The 16,336-nt window shown below is 46.0% G+C and overlaps 1 protein-coding gene across 9 annotated transcripts in view; it reads left to right on the top strand.

The window, feature by feature from the left end:
- Positions 1-16,336, top strand: part of TRAPPC9 (trafficking protein particle complex subunit 9) — a 615,203-nt gene that overhangs the window by 70,617 nt on the left and 528,250 nt on the right. For all 9 annotated transcript variants that reach the window (XM_057497647.1, XM_057497644.1, XM_057497645.1 and 6 more), the window contains one exon: positions 11,953-12,169. In XM_057497647.1, coding sequence (XP_057353630.1) covers positions 11,953-12,169 — 217 coding nt within the window. The remainder of the gene's footprint in view (positions 1-11,952; positions 12,170-16,336) is intronic.

Genomic DNA, 16,336 nt, shown 5'->3' with positions numbered 1-16,336 from the left:
AGATAATAATTGTGACCTCAGAACTTTATGTCAATTTAAGCTCAAAATCAGAGGGGTGGGAAGACTCGAGAAAGGCTTTTTAAGACAGAAGGGGGCAAATAAAAGGACGCAGCATTGAAAGGCCTAAAACATTTCCACCCTGGCCAGCAGGGCACCTGGTGGTCAGGGTGGGTGTGGGGAATTCGTAGCTGTCACAAAAAAAGAAAGGGTGGGATGGGGACGGAGGAAAGTCAAGTTCCACATTGGAGGCAGGAATGGACAGGGAACTGGGACATTTCTGGCTGTGTGAGAGTCAGGGCCATGGTGGGATGCTCTTGTGTTCAGGGTAGAGGACTTTTGTGGGGAACAGGCATAGAAAGAACTCCTTCTTGGTGGGAAGTCAGAGCTGCAGGGTGAGGAGCAGACCAGGCGGGCCCTGCGCTGGGCCAGGCCTCGGAGGAGGAGCTTCCGAGAGCTGGGGAGCCCCGGGAGCGATGAGGGGGGAGTGGACTGGTGCCCGAAGGCCAGGCCCGGGGCTGCAGCGGGGCTACGGCACAGTCGTTGCCTGTGACGCAGGAAGGCGTTGAGAAGGACGGCCAGTGATAAGGATGCTCTGGAGTTTCCCACGGGGACACGCACTGGCAAATGACGCAGATGTCTCTCCCAGGCACGCTGGCTCTTGTAGCTCGTCATCTTTCCCTGCTGCTTCGGCTGGCAGGAGTCTCACGGGGGGGATCTGCAGTCTCCCTTTAAGGATCACGCGCCCTTGGTGGCATGATCATGCTCCTTTAGGATTTCACCTCCCCTAGGCTTCATGCCACGATTCAGTCCTCAAGTTCTCTTCACCCTCGTTTTTGTCTTTTTGTTATTGTCGTTAAGTTGTGTTTACAAATTGATTTAGATCTTTTTTTTTTAGCATGAGGTAGAATGTAAATAAATGCATAAACAGGCCACATCACAGACACATGGTTTTTAGGAACTCTAAGCTATTTACCTAGTAGTGACTTGAAAATGGAACCAAATTTTAAAGTGATAAATTTTTAATAAGAAAGGTTGGTAGACATACAGATTCTAGAGCAGGACTGTGTCTTACTCATCTTCATAGTCGCCGTGCCCAGCATGAGGCTTTGTCAGAGACCGGGCACTGATGGATGTTTGCTGGGTGAGGGAAGTGGGGACAGTGAGGAGGCGTGACTTGTGCCACTGTGCTCGCACATGCGGGCACCATGTCTGATGGCAGCGACTGCTGGTGGACATGCAAGGAATTGTTCCAAGAGCTTTACATACATTTCTTCACTTAATCCTTAACTTCCCCCTGTGAGGTTATTATTTTGTATTTTTAATATACAATGTATTTTTAATTAGAAAAATTTCATTTTGGAAAATTACAAGAATAGTACAATGAACGCTTATACACCCTTCACCTGAGAGGACAGTAGGTGTTCTTTTGTGCTTGACTTATTCACTTAGCATAATAGTTTCAAGGTTCATCAGTGCCGTAGCCTGTGTCAGTACTTGATCTGTGTTTATGGCCAGGTAATGTTCCACTGCGTGGCTGTGCCACATTCTGTTTATTCATCAGTTTATGGATGTCAGCTTGTTTCCACCTTTTGGCTGATATGAATAATGCTGCTATGAATGTTGATATATGAATTTGTGTGAGAACGTATGTTGTCAGCTCTGTTGGGTACATGTCTAGGTGTGGAACTGCTTGGTCATATACTAACCCTACATCTAGCCTTTTGAGGAGCCTTCAGATGGTTTCCAAAGCACCATCGAACATCCTCACTGGCGGTGTTTAAGGGCCCCAGTTTCTCCACCTTCTCAATGCCACTTGTCATGGTCCAACTTTTGGTTTTAGCCATGCCAGTGGGAGGTGAAATGTTTCATTTTGGTTTGCATTTCTCTGATGACTGATGTCATTGAACATCTTATTGGCCATTTATATGTCTATTTAAACCCTTTGCCAGTGTTTAGATTGCTTTTTGTTTTTTATCTTTTTATTGTTCAGTTGTAAGAGTTTTTATCTCCTGGATACTAACTAACCTCTTATCAGATATATGCTTTGCAAAAATTTTCTCGTATTCTGTGAATTGTCACTTCACTTTTCTGGTGATGTCCTTTGCAGCACAAAAATGTTTAATTTTAACATAGTCCAGTTTATTTTTCTCTTATCACTTGTGCTTTTGGAATTGTATCTAGTAAGCCATAGCCTAACCAAAGGTCATAAAGATTTACTATATTTTCTTTTAAGAATTTTATAGGTTTATTTTATATATTTATGTTTACGATCAATTTTGTGTTAATTTTTGTTTATCGTATGCAGTCGGGTCCAAATTCACTCTTTTGTGAGTGGCTATCCAGTTATCCTCTGCTCCATTTGTTGAATAGACTCTTTTTCCATTGAGTGGTCTTGGAACGCTTGTGGGAAATTAATTGACTTTAAATGTAAGTTTTTTTTCCTGGATTTTTAATTCTATCTCCTTGATTTATATCTTATGCCAGTACCACAGTGACTTAATTATTGTAGCTTTGTGGGAAGTTTTGAATTTGGGAAGTATGAGTCTTTTGACTTTGCCCATTTTCAAGATTGTTTTGGCTATTCTGGGTCCCTCACACTTTCATATGCATTTTGGGATCAGTGTGTCACTTTCCCCGAAGGAGCCAGCTGGGGTTTTGATAAAGATTGTATTGAGTCTGTAGATCATTTTGGGGAGCTTTGACACCTTAATGATACTGTCTTCCGTTCCATGAACATGGGATGTCTTCCACATATTTAGGTCTTTTAAAATTTCTTTCAATCATATTTTATAGTTTGCAGTGCACAAGTCTTATACATTTTTGTTAAATTTATCTCATTATTTTATTCTTTTTAATGCTATTGTAAATGGAAAGGCTGAGCTTCTTTAAAGCAGGACTACGTATTTGTGTTTTCTAGGATTTTATGCATTGTGACTATGAGGTATATATTTGAACTGTTGTATTTTCAATGAATCTATTTTCAACTGTTCTTCCCCCACCTCTGCCATTTTATAGATGAAAAACCAAGACTCAGGTTAACCTGAACATGTATATGAAAGTGAGGAATCTGACCCTTGGGTGGGGCACCGGGCAGGTCATACTGAGCCGGCTCCATCTTAGTTTATTAAAAAAAATTCTTTGGGTGTATTTAGTCAGGTGCTTTAAGAAGATGCCCTTTTAACACATGGAGTGGCTAGGGCTGTCAGTTTCAAAATAAATTCCAAGTAAGTATCGTACTTGAAACCTAATTTGTAGTAATCTTTGAAGAGATTCATCTTTAGGGAGCTCTGCCTAAACCACACCTGTCTTTATGAAGTAGCCGTAACTGTAAATGATCAAACAGCACTCGGGCGTGTAGGGGAACTTCTCCCCCAGGAATGTGTTGGTTGGCTGCGGCTGAAGCTGGCGCTTAATGTTCTCTGGTGCACTTGCCACAGCCTGCTGAAGGGAGCTTACGGAATGTTTGCTAGTAGGTCTGTTAAAGCGGAGCCATAAGCACTGACTTAAGGTTCCTTGAATATGTTAGCAGCAGCTGCCACTTACCGAGTGCCCATTATATGTTGGGAATTGTTCCCCAGCTTTTTGTGTATATTATTTCTCTTAAAATCTCATAAATAATCCCTACTAGTCCCACTGTATATATAAGGAAACAAATTAGGTCTTTTCTCTTTTGGGGGAAGTTCATTCTCAGTGAATGGAAGTCATAAGGAAACAGATTTTGGTTGATTCTAGGAACATTTTTCTGAGAGTCCCCATTAGATTAGCGCTGGAGGCTGATGCCTGTGGGATTTCCATGGAACAGTGTCCCCTGCTGAGCGCCAGCACTGTGGAGCATTAAGATCGAATCCAGAGAAACAGCAAGTGCAAAGCTCCTGGTGGGAGAGGGCCTGGCTGCTCAGACAATCTGGGGCAGAGGGCTGGCCCGGGCAGGCCCCGTGAGATGCCCTGGAGAGGTGGCAGGAAGCAGAGTACACAGGCTTTGTAGGCTGCTGTGTTCAGTCTCCTTGGGGCTTTTTCCTAAGAGTAGTGTACAGTCAGGGACGGATTTAGCCAGGGGAGTAACATGCTTTAAAAGGTCACTCTTATGCTAGCAGAGGGCTTGGAAACATGTAGAAGGTCAAGTAAGAGGTGATAGAATTGCCCAGAACCCGTGGGTGTCAATCCTGGCTTTGCCACTTGGTAGCCGTGTGGCTAGGGATGACTCCCCTAAGGAAGGTGAACCAGCGTCATTCAGCTAATCGGTTGAAATAGTAATGCACTGATTTCCAGGACTGTTGTGAAGACGCAGTGAGATGATATCTGCAGCGTGTAGCATGGAATGTGGCACAGAGTGAGTGTTCAGCAAGTGTTAGTGAAGAGTTGTGAGGGAGGTGCGATCCGTGGGACTTGCTGGCCGATCAGAGGCGGGCTGTGAGGCGTCACCGTGAACTCCTCACCAGGCCTGTGCCCGAGCTGTGCGTTTTCATGTAGCCCGGATTCCTGGGGCCCCAGATACTGATTGTTGACAGTGAGGACATAGTTCATATAACTAATGACTACTATTAGCTCTGTCATTAAAACTCGCATTTCTTTATCACGATTTTGCTACTTAGATACTCATAGAGTATTTTTGTATGATCCCTTCTTGGACTCAGGTTCCACAGTAAAGAGCCAGCAAAACTCCTTTTTCCAGGAAGGAGGCACGTGTAGCAGGTGGGCTGTAACTTGACAAATTAAGAGTGTTAGTTTTCTTTTTTGATTGGTTTTGTCTTGTGTTGGCCCTGACGAGACGCCTTAACTCACAGGCATGTTTAGAGTGGTGTTTCTAAGAATTGCTGATTTCATCCATAGTGTTTGTAGTTCATTAACTTCGTAGATTGTTCTCATTTTCCAGCTTTACTCCTTTCTTAATTTTGTGAGCCCCTCTAAGGCTTTATCATATTTAGGGCCTTAATTATTTTTTAACTTAAAAAATGTCTATTAATAGTTAAAAAAAAGTTTAGAAGATAGCTAGTGTATTTTCTGCTTTGGCAATATGGTGGTCTAGAAACTCTCTAACAACCTCTTTGCCTGTGTTCCTTAAAAAGGCTGGTTAAGAGAGAACCCTCCCCCAGTCCCTGGCTTTCAAAATGCACAGCAGAAATGTCGGGGGAGATCCTCTGAGGCCCAAAGCTCCAGAAGGCAGGAATTCTGGGAGGTGAGCAAGTCTCAAAAGCGAACAAGCATTGCCTGCATCTGTTGCCTGGCTCTGAGAACACAGTTTCAGCCTCACATTCAGGTTGGGCAGGAGGTGAGCCGTAGACCTGCCCACGTTAGGGGTGGATGGCAGCCCCACATGTAAAGCCAAGACCTCCAAAAGGAGCCGTGTGTAAAGGATGAGCTAGAAAAACCCATCCTCAAAACAAGAAAATGAGGAAACTGTTTTTCTTACTGGAATTAAAATAAACAACCCAAACTGAGGATTTAGTTCAAAGTTGCCCTGGCCTGAGAGTGACCACAAACTCCTGGCAGAAACATGTAGATCCTCCTGGAATGAGAAATCGTGTTTTGGACGCACCAGTGAACAGTCAGTCTGAGAAAGGCCCACAGGAGCTGCGGAATCAGGATGTCAGACCCAAAGCACGCCAGCATTGCCTCTCTCCCAGGGTTGTTTAAATCTTTCCCAGGGCTGTTAAATCTTTACAGAAAGATTTGTAAAGGAAGGAGACATGGCCATAATTACATCCATTGAGAGTACAGTATGCTAGGCATTCAGAGGTGAATATGGACCTGCCTGCCCCAGCTCCCGTTCCACTGGGGAGACCCGTACACAGAGCTTGGCCGCCGTGTGTTGCAGTGAGGCAGGAGAGGAGACGCGGACGGTGATGATGGGCAGGTGTGTTTGGTCTTACTTAGCTGGTTTTTGATTTCAGGTTCCATGAATTGCCCCTGGAGGGAGTAGATTTTAGGAAGTATCATCTAGGGAACTCAGGACCCTTCAGAATGAAGAGACGAGTGTTGGGAAGGGCGTTGTCCAAGCTTGTGCAGTTTTCACAGCACCCACTGGGGTGCACGCTCACTGGGCCCAATGATGAGGAGGGTAGGCAGCCCTTCCTGAGGCCAGAGGGGTGGTTTTAAGATTATCCAAGAACGAGTCCAGGGAACCAGGTTGGTGGGAGTCACGCGTGGCCTTTGCACCGATTACTGCCTTTCAGTGGTGTGCTCACCAAGGTGGCGACTGTGCATAAGGTTTCATCTCTTTAACGCTTGCCGAGGTACGGAGCACAAGGCCACCTGGCCTAGGAGCCTTCCGGTGCCTGCCTGAGAGCGCGGAGCCCAGCGGCCTCTGCGTCATCTGTCTCTCCACCCATCTTCTTTCCCAGTGTTGGGGACGTGGCACAGTGACTGCTTACTGGCATGTCTCCTCCACGACCTGTAACCCATCGAGAAACCAGGTCTCACTTAACTTCATTTCATTTTTTTTCATCATTCCCTGTGAATAATTGAAACTGAAAATGGATCCAGTTACATTAGCAGATGCTTTCTAAGGAAAGGTCCTTGGTACAAACCTTGTAACCCTGCTTTGGCTACAGGAAGAAGTTGGAAACATTCTTTCTGAACATTTTTGACATATGTATATGGAAATTTTGTATAATGTTAAATATGTTTTCTCTGTATAATTATCCCTAGAAATAAATGTGGGTAGAAACAGAGTGTGTTTTCCATATTGAGAATGTGCGGTCCATCCTGTCTCTTTCACAGTCCCCACGGGAGCGCTGTCACCTGGCTGTCCTGAAGCATCTGCCCCTCCTTGTTCTTCAGGTCACTGTGGGGTCCCATGTCAGAAGGCTGGCAGCTGTTGAGGCATTTTCTAGAGCATCTCTGACTGGGTGATTGGGGTGAGCCCCTGGACTTCAAAGGCATTAACTAACAATGATATTTCCTATTTCTTGAGCACTCTTTGCTAGTTTTAGGCCTGTACTAACAGTATACATTATTTCATTGAGTCTTCCCAGTGGTCAAAATTAGATTTTATCATTCCCATTGATAAGGAAAGTGCCAAAGCTGGTAATGTGCAGATTTGGAACTGGAACTTGGGTCTTTCTGATTTTTGCTTCCTTCTGCCATCTTTCCAGATAGCCGGGAGAGTCTTTCTGTGTTTTGAGTTTCCTGCGAATATTACCATTTTCTTTCTTTGTAGTGGAATAAAACTGGTCTTAGATTGCTTTGAAGTTGGAGATGGAACGGTGCGTGAATATCCCCGCGGAGTTCATCCCTGGGGTAAAGCCGCTTGTCTTGGGTAGTCTGGGAGCCACTTCCTCTGGGACTTCTGGTAAATATCTGGGCCCTATGCTCAGCCTTTGTGATCGTGCAGCCTATTGAAAATTAGAATAAAGATGTGCTAATTCTTCCTGAAAGAGCAGTGGATCAGAAATGAGTCGAGGGTTTTGATTTTGTTACAAAATTTTGTGAGGCTCTTGGCCCAAAGTTTCACCTGGGGCCATTTCATGTTCTCCACATTCTTGTGCTGTGGATGTCCGTGCCCCTCGATCCTGGCTTCGTCCTGCAGCTCACGGTGCCCACGGCTAACAAGGAGCTTTTTAGTCAAGTGTGTGCCTGGGGCTCGGAAGCAGTTTTGGCCAAGCCTTTTCCATTAAGAATCCTTTTTAGGGCTTGGAATGATTGCAGTTCCACATATAGTGTTTATCATTTGGTTTCTCACTACATTCGCATCATATAAAGAAGAATGAAAGGGTATGTTACTGAGCAGAGTATTATAACTTTTTGTTTTTAATAGGTCCCTGAAGGAATCAGAGGGAACTCTTGCTGGGTTGGAGGCCATTCCTTGTGACCTGGTTGGAGGTCTGGCCCTGGCTGTCATCTTTGGTTTAGATGGCTGCCTTGTTGAGGACACTGGCTGTGACCACTAGTTAATCTCCCACAGTGTCTTTCATTGTACTGGGCACCGAGGGGTGCAGTTGGTCAGTGATAAAGGCATTGAGCACTCCTGCCTCTCTGTTTAGGTCACCTTGGGCCTCTGCCCGCGGCTGACATCTCACTGCACTGGAGTCTCTTTCTGCAACTGTACTGCGTGCAGAGAGAGCGCAGAGGCTGCGTCCTTCCCAACTTTGCATGTCCGTGGATTCCAGACCTAAACACAAAACTTCTAGAAGAAAACATAGAAGAATATATTTGGGATGTCAGGTGGGAAAAGGTTTGGGTCTAAAGGTTTCTTAGACAAGGCTGCAGAAAGCAGAAAGCATCAACCATAAAAGAAAAAAACTGATAAATTGAGCTCTTTCACAATTTCTCCTTTTCAAAAATCTCTCTTTGGAAAAATAAATGGGCTACAGTGTGGGGGAAAATATTTGCCAAGCATATGACTAGCTTGCATCCTAGTATATAAAGAACTCCTGTGCCTCAGTAACACAAATGATCTAATTTCAAAAATGCTCAGAGGATTTGAACAAACACTTCACAAAGGAAGATATGAAAGTGGCAAATATATGAAACTATCCCTGACATCCTTGGCTATCAGGGAAATGCAAATCAAAGCAGCAGAAAGGCTCAAATGGCAAGACTGATAATGTGAAATGTTGGTGAGCATGGGAGGGCAACAGTAATTTTGATACGTTGTTGGTGTGAGTGTAAAATGATGCTACTACTTTAGAAAAATCTCGTGTCCTGTGGGTGGTCTGGGATTGGAGATAAAACCTGAACATGAATAATATAGGAGAAGAGAGAAATGAGATCGTGGAGTCCAGAGTGGCGGTAGGAATTTAGAGAAAGAAGCAGCAGCTTACACGCAGGGCGTGACGACCAGCTTCCTGGAGATGCGGCGTGGGAATGGCGCTGCGGGCGTCTGGCCTGGAGCAGGGGCGGGGAGGGGACCCTCAGGCCGAGTGGACACGATGACTGGAGCCGCGTGAGGAGGCGCAGAGCCCGCGCACTGGGTGTTCTTACTCTGCTGGACCGTCCTTGCCGGCGATTCCTTCCCACCCCCACGTGAAGGGGAGCGTGCCCTCGCAGCATCATTCTGAGTCCTGGGAGTACCTGTGCATTTTTGCCCACTTTCGCTGCCAGTTTTGTCCCCTGCTCTCACCCCAGCCATGGGAGTGGCGGCTCAGAGAAACCCATGTTGGCAGAACGAGGCAACACGTGAATCAGGGCTGTCCCGTTTGGCCAGGACAGAGGTGGGCAGTGGGACCTGGAGTTCCAGGGGCAGGTGGGGCTGCCACAGGAGGGCCTGGCGGGCCTGGGAGGGTGGCGAGCTCCTTGTGCTGGTGCTGAGGGGCTTCACGGAGGGATCTGTCACGGTGGGCTCTGAACTGTGCTCCAGGGGCAGTAGCCTGGCGGCTGCTGTGGGTAGATTAAGGAGGGCAGTGAAAGGTGGCAGGAAGATTGTTGAGACTGGTCTTCTCGGTGAGAGTGGGTGAGGACGGCAGCGGGCCTGGAGAAGAGGGAGTGGGTGGGGCGGCGGCGGGGGACGTGAGTGTGAGCTGGCGGGTGCTGTGTTCTATGCCCACAGACATCTGGGCATCAGATCTATTGCAGTGGGAGTTGGGGAGAGAGGGAGAACTGCGTCCCCTGGCAGTGTGGCCTGGGCTTGGCCCGCCGTCCTCTGAAGGCAGCTGTGCCCAGCCAGGTGGGCGCTGCAGAAGGCAGGCCGCACCTCAAGCTCAGGTCTGTTCTCTGACTCTTCTTGGCTCTGTGGTTTTGCATAATACCTCCCTGAGCCTCACATTTCCTTATCTGTGAGCCAGGGTAATACTAGTTGATGGGATTGTAATGATTACATGAGGTGCACTAAGTTTACTGGCATATAGTAGATGCTTAAGAAACAGAAGTTATTATGACATAGGGTTTTTATTAAAATTTTTTGTGATAATTTTTTTTTAAGTATAGTTGATATGCAATCATATATTGGTTTGAAGTATATAACACGTGATTTAACAGTTATCCACATTATTAAATCCTCACCCCAAATAGTAGCAGTTACTGTGTGTCAGCATAGGAAGATGTTACAGAATCACTGGCTGTATTCTCCATGCTGTAGTACTATCCCTGTGACCAACTTATATTATGGTTGAGAATTTTTGGGCCCCTTTATCCCTGTCACCCTCCCCACCCACCCACCCCAACCCCTGCCCCATGGTGACCTCAGTCACTTCTCAGTGTCTGTGAGTCTACTGCTATTTTATTTTGTTTCGGATTCCACAAATAAGTGAAATCATATGGTATTTCTTTCTCTGCCTGGCTTATTTCACTGAGCATAATACCCTCTAGTTCCATCCATGTTGTTGCAAAAGCAGGACTTCTTTTTTTTTATGACCGAATCATATTCCATTGTGTATATGTACCTCATCTTCTTTATCCATCCATCCATCCATTGATCTATTGGTGAACATTTTGGTTGCTTCCATATCTTGGCTACTGTAAATAATGCAGCACTGAGCATAAGGGTGCATACATCTTTCCAAATCAGGGATTTTATTTTCTGTAGGTAAAAATCTAGGAGTGGAATTCCTGAGTCATATGATATTTCTATTTTTAGGTTTTTCAGGAACCTCCATACTGCTTTCCAGAGCAGTTGTACCAATTTACATTCCCACCAATAGTGTAAGAGGGTTCCCCTTTCTCCACATCCTTGCCAACATTTGTTATTTCTCATTTCTTGGATAGTGGCCTTTCTAACTGGTGTGAGGTGATATCTCTATGTAGTTTTTATTTGCATTTTCCTGATGATTAGCTATGTGGAGCATCTTTTCATGTGTCTCTTGGCCATTTGTATTTCTTCTTTGGAGAAATGTCTGTTCAGGTCCCCTGCCCATTTTTTAATCAGGTTATTTTTTTGTGTGTGTGTGTGTGTATTGAGGTGTATGAGTTCTTTATATATTTTGGATGTTAACCCCTTATCAGATGAGTTATTTATGGATATATTCTCCCATACTGTAGGATGCCTTTTTGTTCTGCTGATGGTGTCCTTTGCTGTACAGAAGCTTTTTAGTTTAATGTCCCACTTGTTCACTTTTGATTTTTCCTTGCCCAGGGAAATATGTCCAGAAAAATATTGCTCATGCTTATTTATGTTCAAGAGATTTTTCTGCCTATGTTTTCTTCTTAGTTCTGTGATTTCATGTCTCACATTTACGTCTTTGATCCGTTTCGAGTTTACTTTTGTGTATGGAGATAGCCAGTAATTGTTTCCTTCTCTTGCATGTAGCTGTTCAGTTTTCCGAATGCCATTTATTGAAGAGGCTGTCTTTTCCTCATTGTATATTCATGGCTCCTTTGTTGTATATTAATTGTACATGTGTGGGTTTATATCTGGGCTCTCTATCTTGATCCACTGATGTATGGGTCGGTTCTTGTGCTAGTACCATACTGTTTTGCTTACTATAGCTTTATACTATAGCTTTATAGTACAGCTTGATGTCAGGAAGCATACTACCTCCAGGTTTGTTCTTCTTTCTCAGGATGGCTTTGGATGTTTGGAGTCTTTGTGGTTCCATATATCCTAGGGTTTTTTAGGAGAAGTCAGTTAGCTTATGGATGGAATAAAGCATTTTATGAGCCTTGCAGTCTTTAGTCAGGAGGTGGTATTAAAAATTCATTGTCTTGTTACATGGTTCAGTATATTTTCTGCTTGGAGATGTTTTGTATGTGATGTGAGTCCCTGCCAGAATCCTGGTGTCTAGATGATCTAGTCCTTTTCTTTTGTAAAGGGACTTAGAGTAGATGTTATGTGATATGTAGCAGATACCTTTGTTGCAGAGAACATGGGCCTTATTAGCAAAAGGACAGGATGAGCTTGAAGAGATGTCATGAAAGCTGCTCCCAGGCTTTGCTGATTCTGCCCTATCGCAGAGTGGCACGCAGATCTCCCACTCCTGGATGTTTCGTCATGTCTTTGTTTTCTGAAAAGACTTTTTTTTGGGTGTTTTCCTTTTTAAGTTTTTTTTCAATAGCTTTTTACTTTTTTCTGTGCTTCAGCTTTCTGAAGAAGAAAAAATTCAGCGATACAGCATCCTGTCTGAGCTCTATGAGTTGATCGGCTTCCATCGCAAGTCAGCGTTCTTCAAGCGTGTGGCCGCCATGCAGTGTGTGGCCCCCAGCATCTCAGAGCCGGGGTGGAGGGCCTGCTACAAGCTGCTCCTGGAGACGCTTCCGGGCTACAGTCTGTCTCTGGATCCAAAGGACTTCAGCAAAGGTACTGAAAGTCTTGTTGCAGGAACTCAAATATTGCTTTAATTCAATTAACCAGGCGTGGTTTGAGCACCTGCTATAAATGTCAGATGCTGTGATGGTTGCCGGGTTCCAGGATGACTGCAGCCTGTCCCACACCTGTGGACTGAAGATAATAAAATTATAACAAAGCAGGGGTGCTTTGCGTGTGGGCTAGCATACTTAAATCTTTATCAGTGTGAGTCAGAAATCTCTGAGCTCATTGACCTGGTGTATCCTCCACAGCGCACCTTAAATACCTAATGAATTTTACTTATCTTATGAAAGTTAGCCAACTTAGCAAAAATCCACCTACCCAGAATAAGTATACTTGTGTACACATGTGGGTATGCATTTGGTGATAAATCCTTATTTTGTAATGCTAGTGTAGGGTAGTACATATCTAGTGTTAGCGCAGCATGGGCCTGGAAATAGGGGAAGAACTGAGCTGTCTTCTAGATTCCTGCCCTAGCAGGGCAAAAATGGGTGCTCCAGCATGTCTTTTGTATGGTCATGTGTGTCAGCCTGAAGACCTGTCCTGACCTGAGGTCTTAGTGGTGAATCCCGTTCTGCTTTTGGAATATTCTACTATCAGGGTTCTCCACTAAGTTGAATTTAAAAGCCACCTACCTCCTTATTTTCACCTCCTGAAATACCTCAGGCATGTCTGTTTCTTGGCACATGTATCCATCAGATGATCGACAGTCTTGTGTGGCACCGTGTGGTGTGCTCGGTAAGCAAAGCAATGGTATTGAGGACAATGCGTTTCTTCATGTGATGACGCTCTAGGTGTCTGCAGAGAGCCCTCAGGTCCTTCCACAGCCTTCCTCTAATCTATCTCCAGTTGTCAGGATAGTTCCCAAAAAGTAAATTTCTGCAGACTTCCCAACATTCCCACCATCCTCCCAGAGCAACACTTTGACTTGGTAGAATCCATTTCTGTTAAATCACATTCTCAGAATGAACTATGATTAGCTTACAGCAAGGGTTGGAAAGCTTTTCTGTCAAGGGCCAGATAGTAAATATTTTAGGCTTTGTGGTCTCTGTTGCAACTCCTGAGCTCAGCTGCTGTGGTGTGAAAGTTGCCACAGGCAATGTATAAGCCAACAAAACTTTACTTAGAAAGATAGATTGGGGTCCAGATTTGGTGTGCGGACTGTAGTTTACCATATGTCCCTGGGCTGAGTGCACAGTTTTGTCTAACATCATTTTTTTGGGCCAGAATTACTGTCAAACACTCCTATAATGCTCCGGTCTGTTGCACTCTGCCCTTTGTGACAGGAAGAGCTGAGGCTTGGTGTGTGAGCGTGTGCACTCGGGAGGGGTTGGTGGGAATGAAGCCCTCTTGGATTTTTGTCTGTAGGGCCTACGATGTCCTGTATCCCTGTGGCCACGAGGGTGAAATTTGGCAGGCCCAGTGCTGACGGGGACAGTCTGCGTGCTTCTCTACTGACACAGCCTGAGTGTGTCCTCTTTTAAATTGGGCTCATGTAATAGTTTCTTTGCTTGACCGTGCCTGGTCTCCTCCATTCTGTACCCTTGCAGCTGATTTTAAGAAACTAAACATGGCACTGGATGTTTGTCTACACAGGATATCGTCAGTGATTGGTTGGGTGATTCTGAATGTGAATTCTGTCCCTGGCTTTCGTCTCAGTCATCGGTGATGGTACCAAGTGCAGGAGGTCAAAAGTAGAATTGGAGACCCTCTCTACAAGATCTTGCTATTCAGCAAACATTTTATGGTTCTTGCTTGGTGTCTGTCCTCAACCCACTGTGCTGTGCAGTTAGGATAAACAAATGAACACACCACCACATCTGAATTCATTCAGGGCGTCGCTCCAGACCCTATTTCATTATCCTACGCAAGTGGAATTATGGCAGGAAAAAATCCCGCCTGCCATGTCACCTACTCTTCCTTTCCCCAATTTCTTTTGTCTTCTGAGTTCTTCTAAGAGATGTCATGGAACCTAAGGTTTGCTGAGCACCTGGTTCATGACTGGGACTCTCAGATGGACTCTGAGTACTAAATAAATTAACAGTGATGCACCTGTGGTTTCAGCATCCGGGTCTCCTTTACAGACAAGGAGCCTCAGGACAGTTGCAGAAACATCTTCTCCAGAAATGGTCCTGATTTCTGTGTGGCACCTCTTGTGGGCCTCTAACTGCCTCCAGGGCTGTTTCTATTCTCTCTGAACAACTTTGCCCAACTGTGGTCTCAGGATCGCCCTCAGTTCCTGAAGTACCAAGACCATGTGTGTGTTTAACCGAGTATCACCTTGGTGCCAGAGGACAATGGGGACTCATCACCCAGAAATGAAAGCCTTCTCACGGGACCTGTCACTGCTGATGGAGTCCTTTCTGGGTCAGCCATCCCCTTTTGGGCTGTCCGCCCTGGCCAGGGCCTGTCTCTCGTCCCCAGGGCCTGCTCCCTTCTCTGACTCAGCCACGGGCCCCTCTCCTTCAGTGGTAGCCCGGGGGGGGGAGGAGTGAGGCCTGGGTGTCCATGCCTGGAGAAGTCCCACACTGTGCTGAGAAGGATGGTCTGGCTCTGACCTGCTCTCTACAGATAGGGAAGTTGGGGTCCGGGAAGGGAAGCTGGGCTCTGCTGGGCACACTCATAGGTAATGGAGGGGCCCTGAGTGGCGGCTCCAGGTCCAGTCGGACCAGGCGGTGGAGGATAGTTAGGGGAGGGGGCGGTGTGTCGCTGGATTTGGGGGGCTGGGCAGCCTGAGCCAGGATGAGGGATTGGGTCCAGTAAGATTGGCTGCTGCCCTTGTCAGTGGTGTGTTTTATACAGGAAGCTCACCTGGACCAGGGCTGCAAATGAGGAAGGCGGTGTGGGGCAGCACAGGTTTTCAGGAGAGTGTGGCTCTTGGGTCCCCATTGGCCTGCATGTGCCTTATTTCCAGCATCCAGGGGATTGGCTTCTGGGGTGAGGCTGGGTCTGAATTCCTGGCTACTCTGTAGCCACTCCAGCACTAAACACCTTTCTGCTTCTCCAGAGGGAGAATTGGCAACATGAAAGAAAGGGCATCAACCCAACAGTGCTGTCCTCAGTGTGCCATCACCACAGTCCGCCTGCAAGGAGGAGGCCGCGGGGAGCGAGAAGACGGCGGGGTGTGATGGCCGCCCTCGTGTGCACTTCCAACACAGCAGGCCCCTTCCCATCCTGTTCTGCAGGGCACACTGGTAGGCGGAAGGGGAACAGCAGGAACGGAGCCCCCAGGTGCTGCGTGGTGAGCACCGGGTGTGGCCCCGGAGGCGCCAGTGTCTGGGCCGCACCGTGAAGCGTAGAATGCCCCGGTATAAGGAGAGACGATGATTGTATGTCCTTGGGGGGCGCTTGTGCTTCTTAAAAGTGTAAATCATGTAAAAGTTGACCTCATGTTCCTCCCACCACCTCACTTTCCCCTGTATAGTTGCATTTTTAAAAAATTACACTATTTTTTGCAGCAGATTTTTATTCACAGCAAAATTGAGCAGTGTGGAGATTTCCTGTATTTCCTCTGCCCCTCCCCCACCCGCATTGTCAGCGTCCCCTCCACAGGGTGTATTTGTCACAATCCCGAACCTGCACGGCCATCACCCAGAGTCCGCAGTTCACCTTCGGGCTTGCTCCTGGTGGTGTAAATTCTGTGGGTTTGGACAAATGTGTAAAAATGACATGTATCTGCCATTAGAGCATCTTCCAGAATAGCTTCACTGCCCTAAAGCCCTCTGGGCTCTGCCTTCTTGTCCTGCCTTCCAGGACCCTGCCCACCCCTGGTCCTTCACATGCTGTCTCCATAGTTTCGCCTATTCCAGCGTGTTGTATAGTAGGAATCGTACAGTAAGTAGCCTTCTCAGATTGGCTTCTTTTACTTAGCATATACCTTGAAGGTTCCTCTATGTCTGTTCGTGGCTTGAGAGCTCATTTCTTTTTAGTGCTGAATAATATTCCATAGTGTGGATGGACCCCGGTTTACTTGTCCATTCACCTACTGAAGGACATCCTGGCTGTTTCCAAATTTTGGCAACTATGAATAAAGTTGCTATAAATATAAACATCATGTGCAGGTTTTTGTGTGAATGTAAGTTTTTAAGTTATTTGAGTAGATCCACTATTACTGGGTCATATGTTCATTTTTAAAAGAAAGTGCCAAACTGTCTTCCA

The sequence above is a fragment of the Manis pentadactyla genome, chromosome 3 (assembly GCF_030020395.1).
Source record: "Manis pentadactyla isolate mManPen7 chromosome 3, mManPen7.hap1, whole genome shotgun sequence".
Classification (NCBI taxonomy): Eukaryota; Metazoa; Chordata; class Mammalia; order Pholidota; family Manidae; genus Manis; species Manis pentadactyla.
Note: the sequence above shows the minus strand (reverse complement) of the source record. Positions and strands in the feature narration are given on the sequence as shown.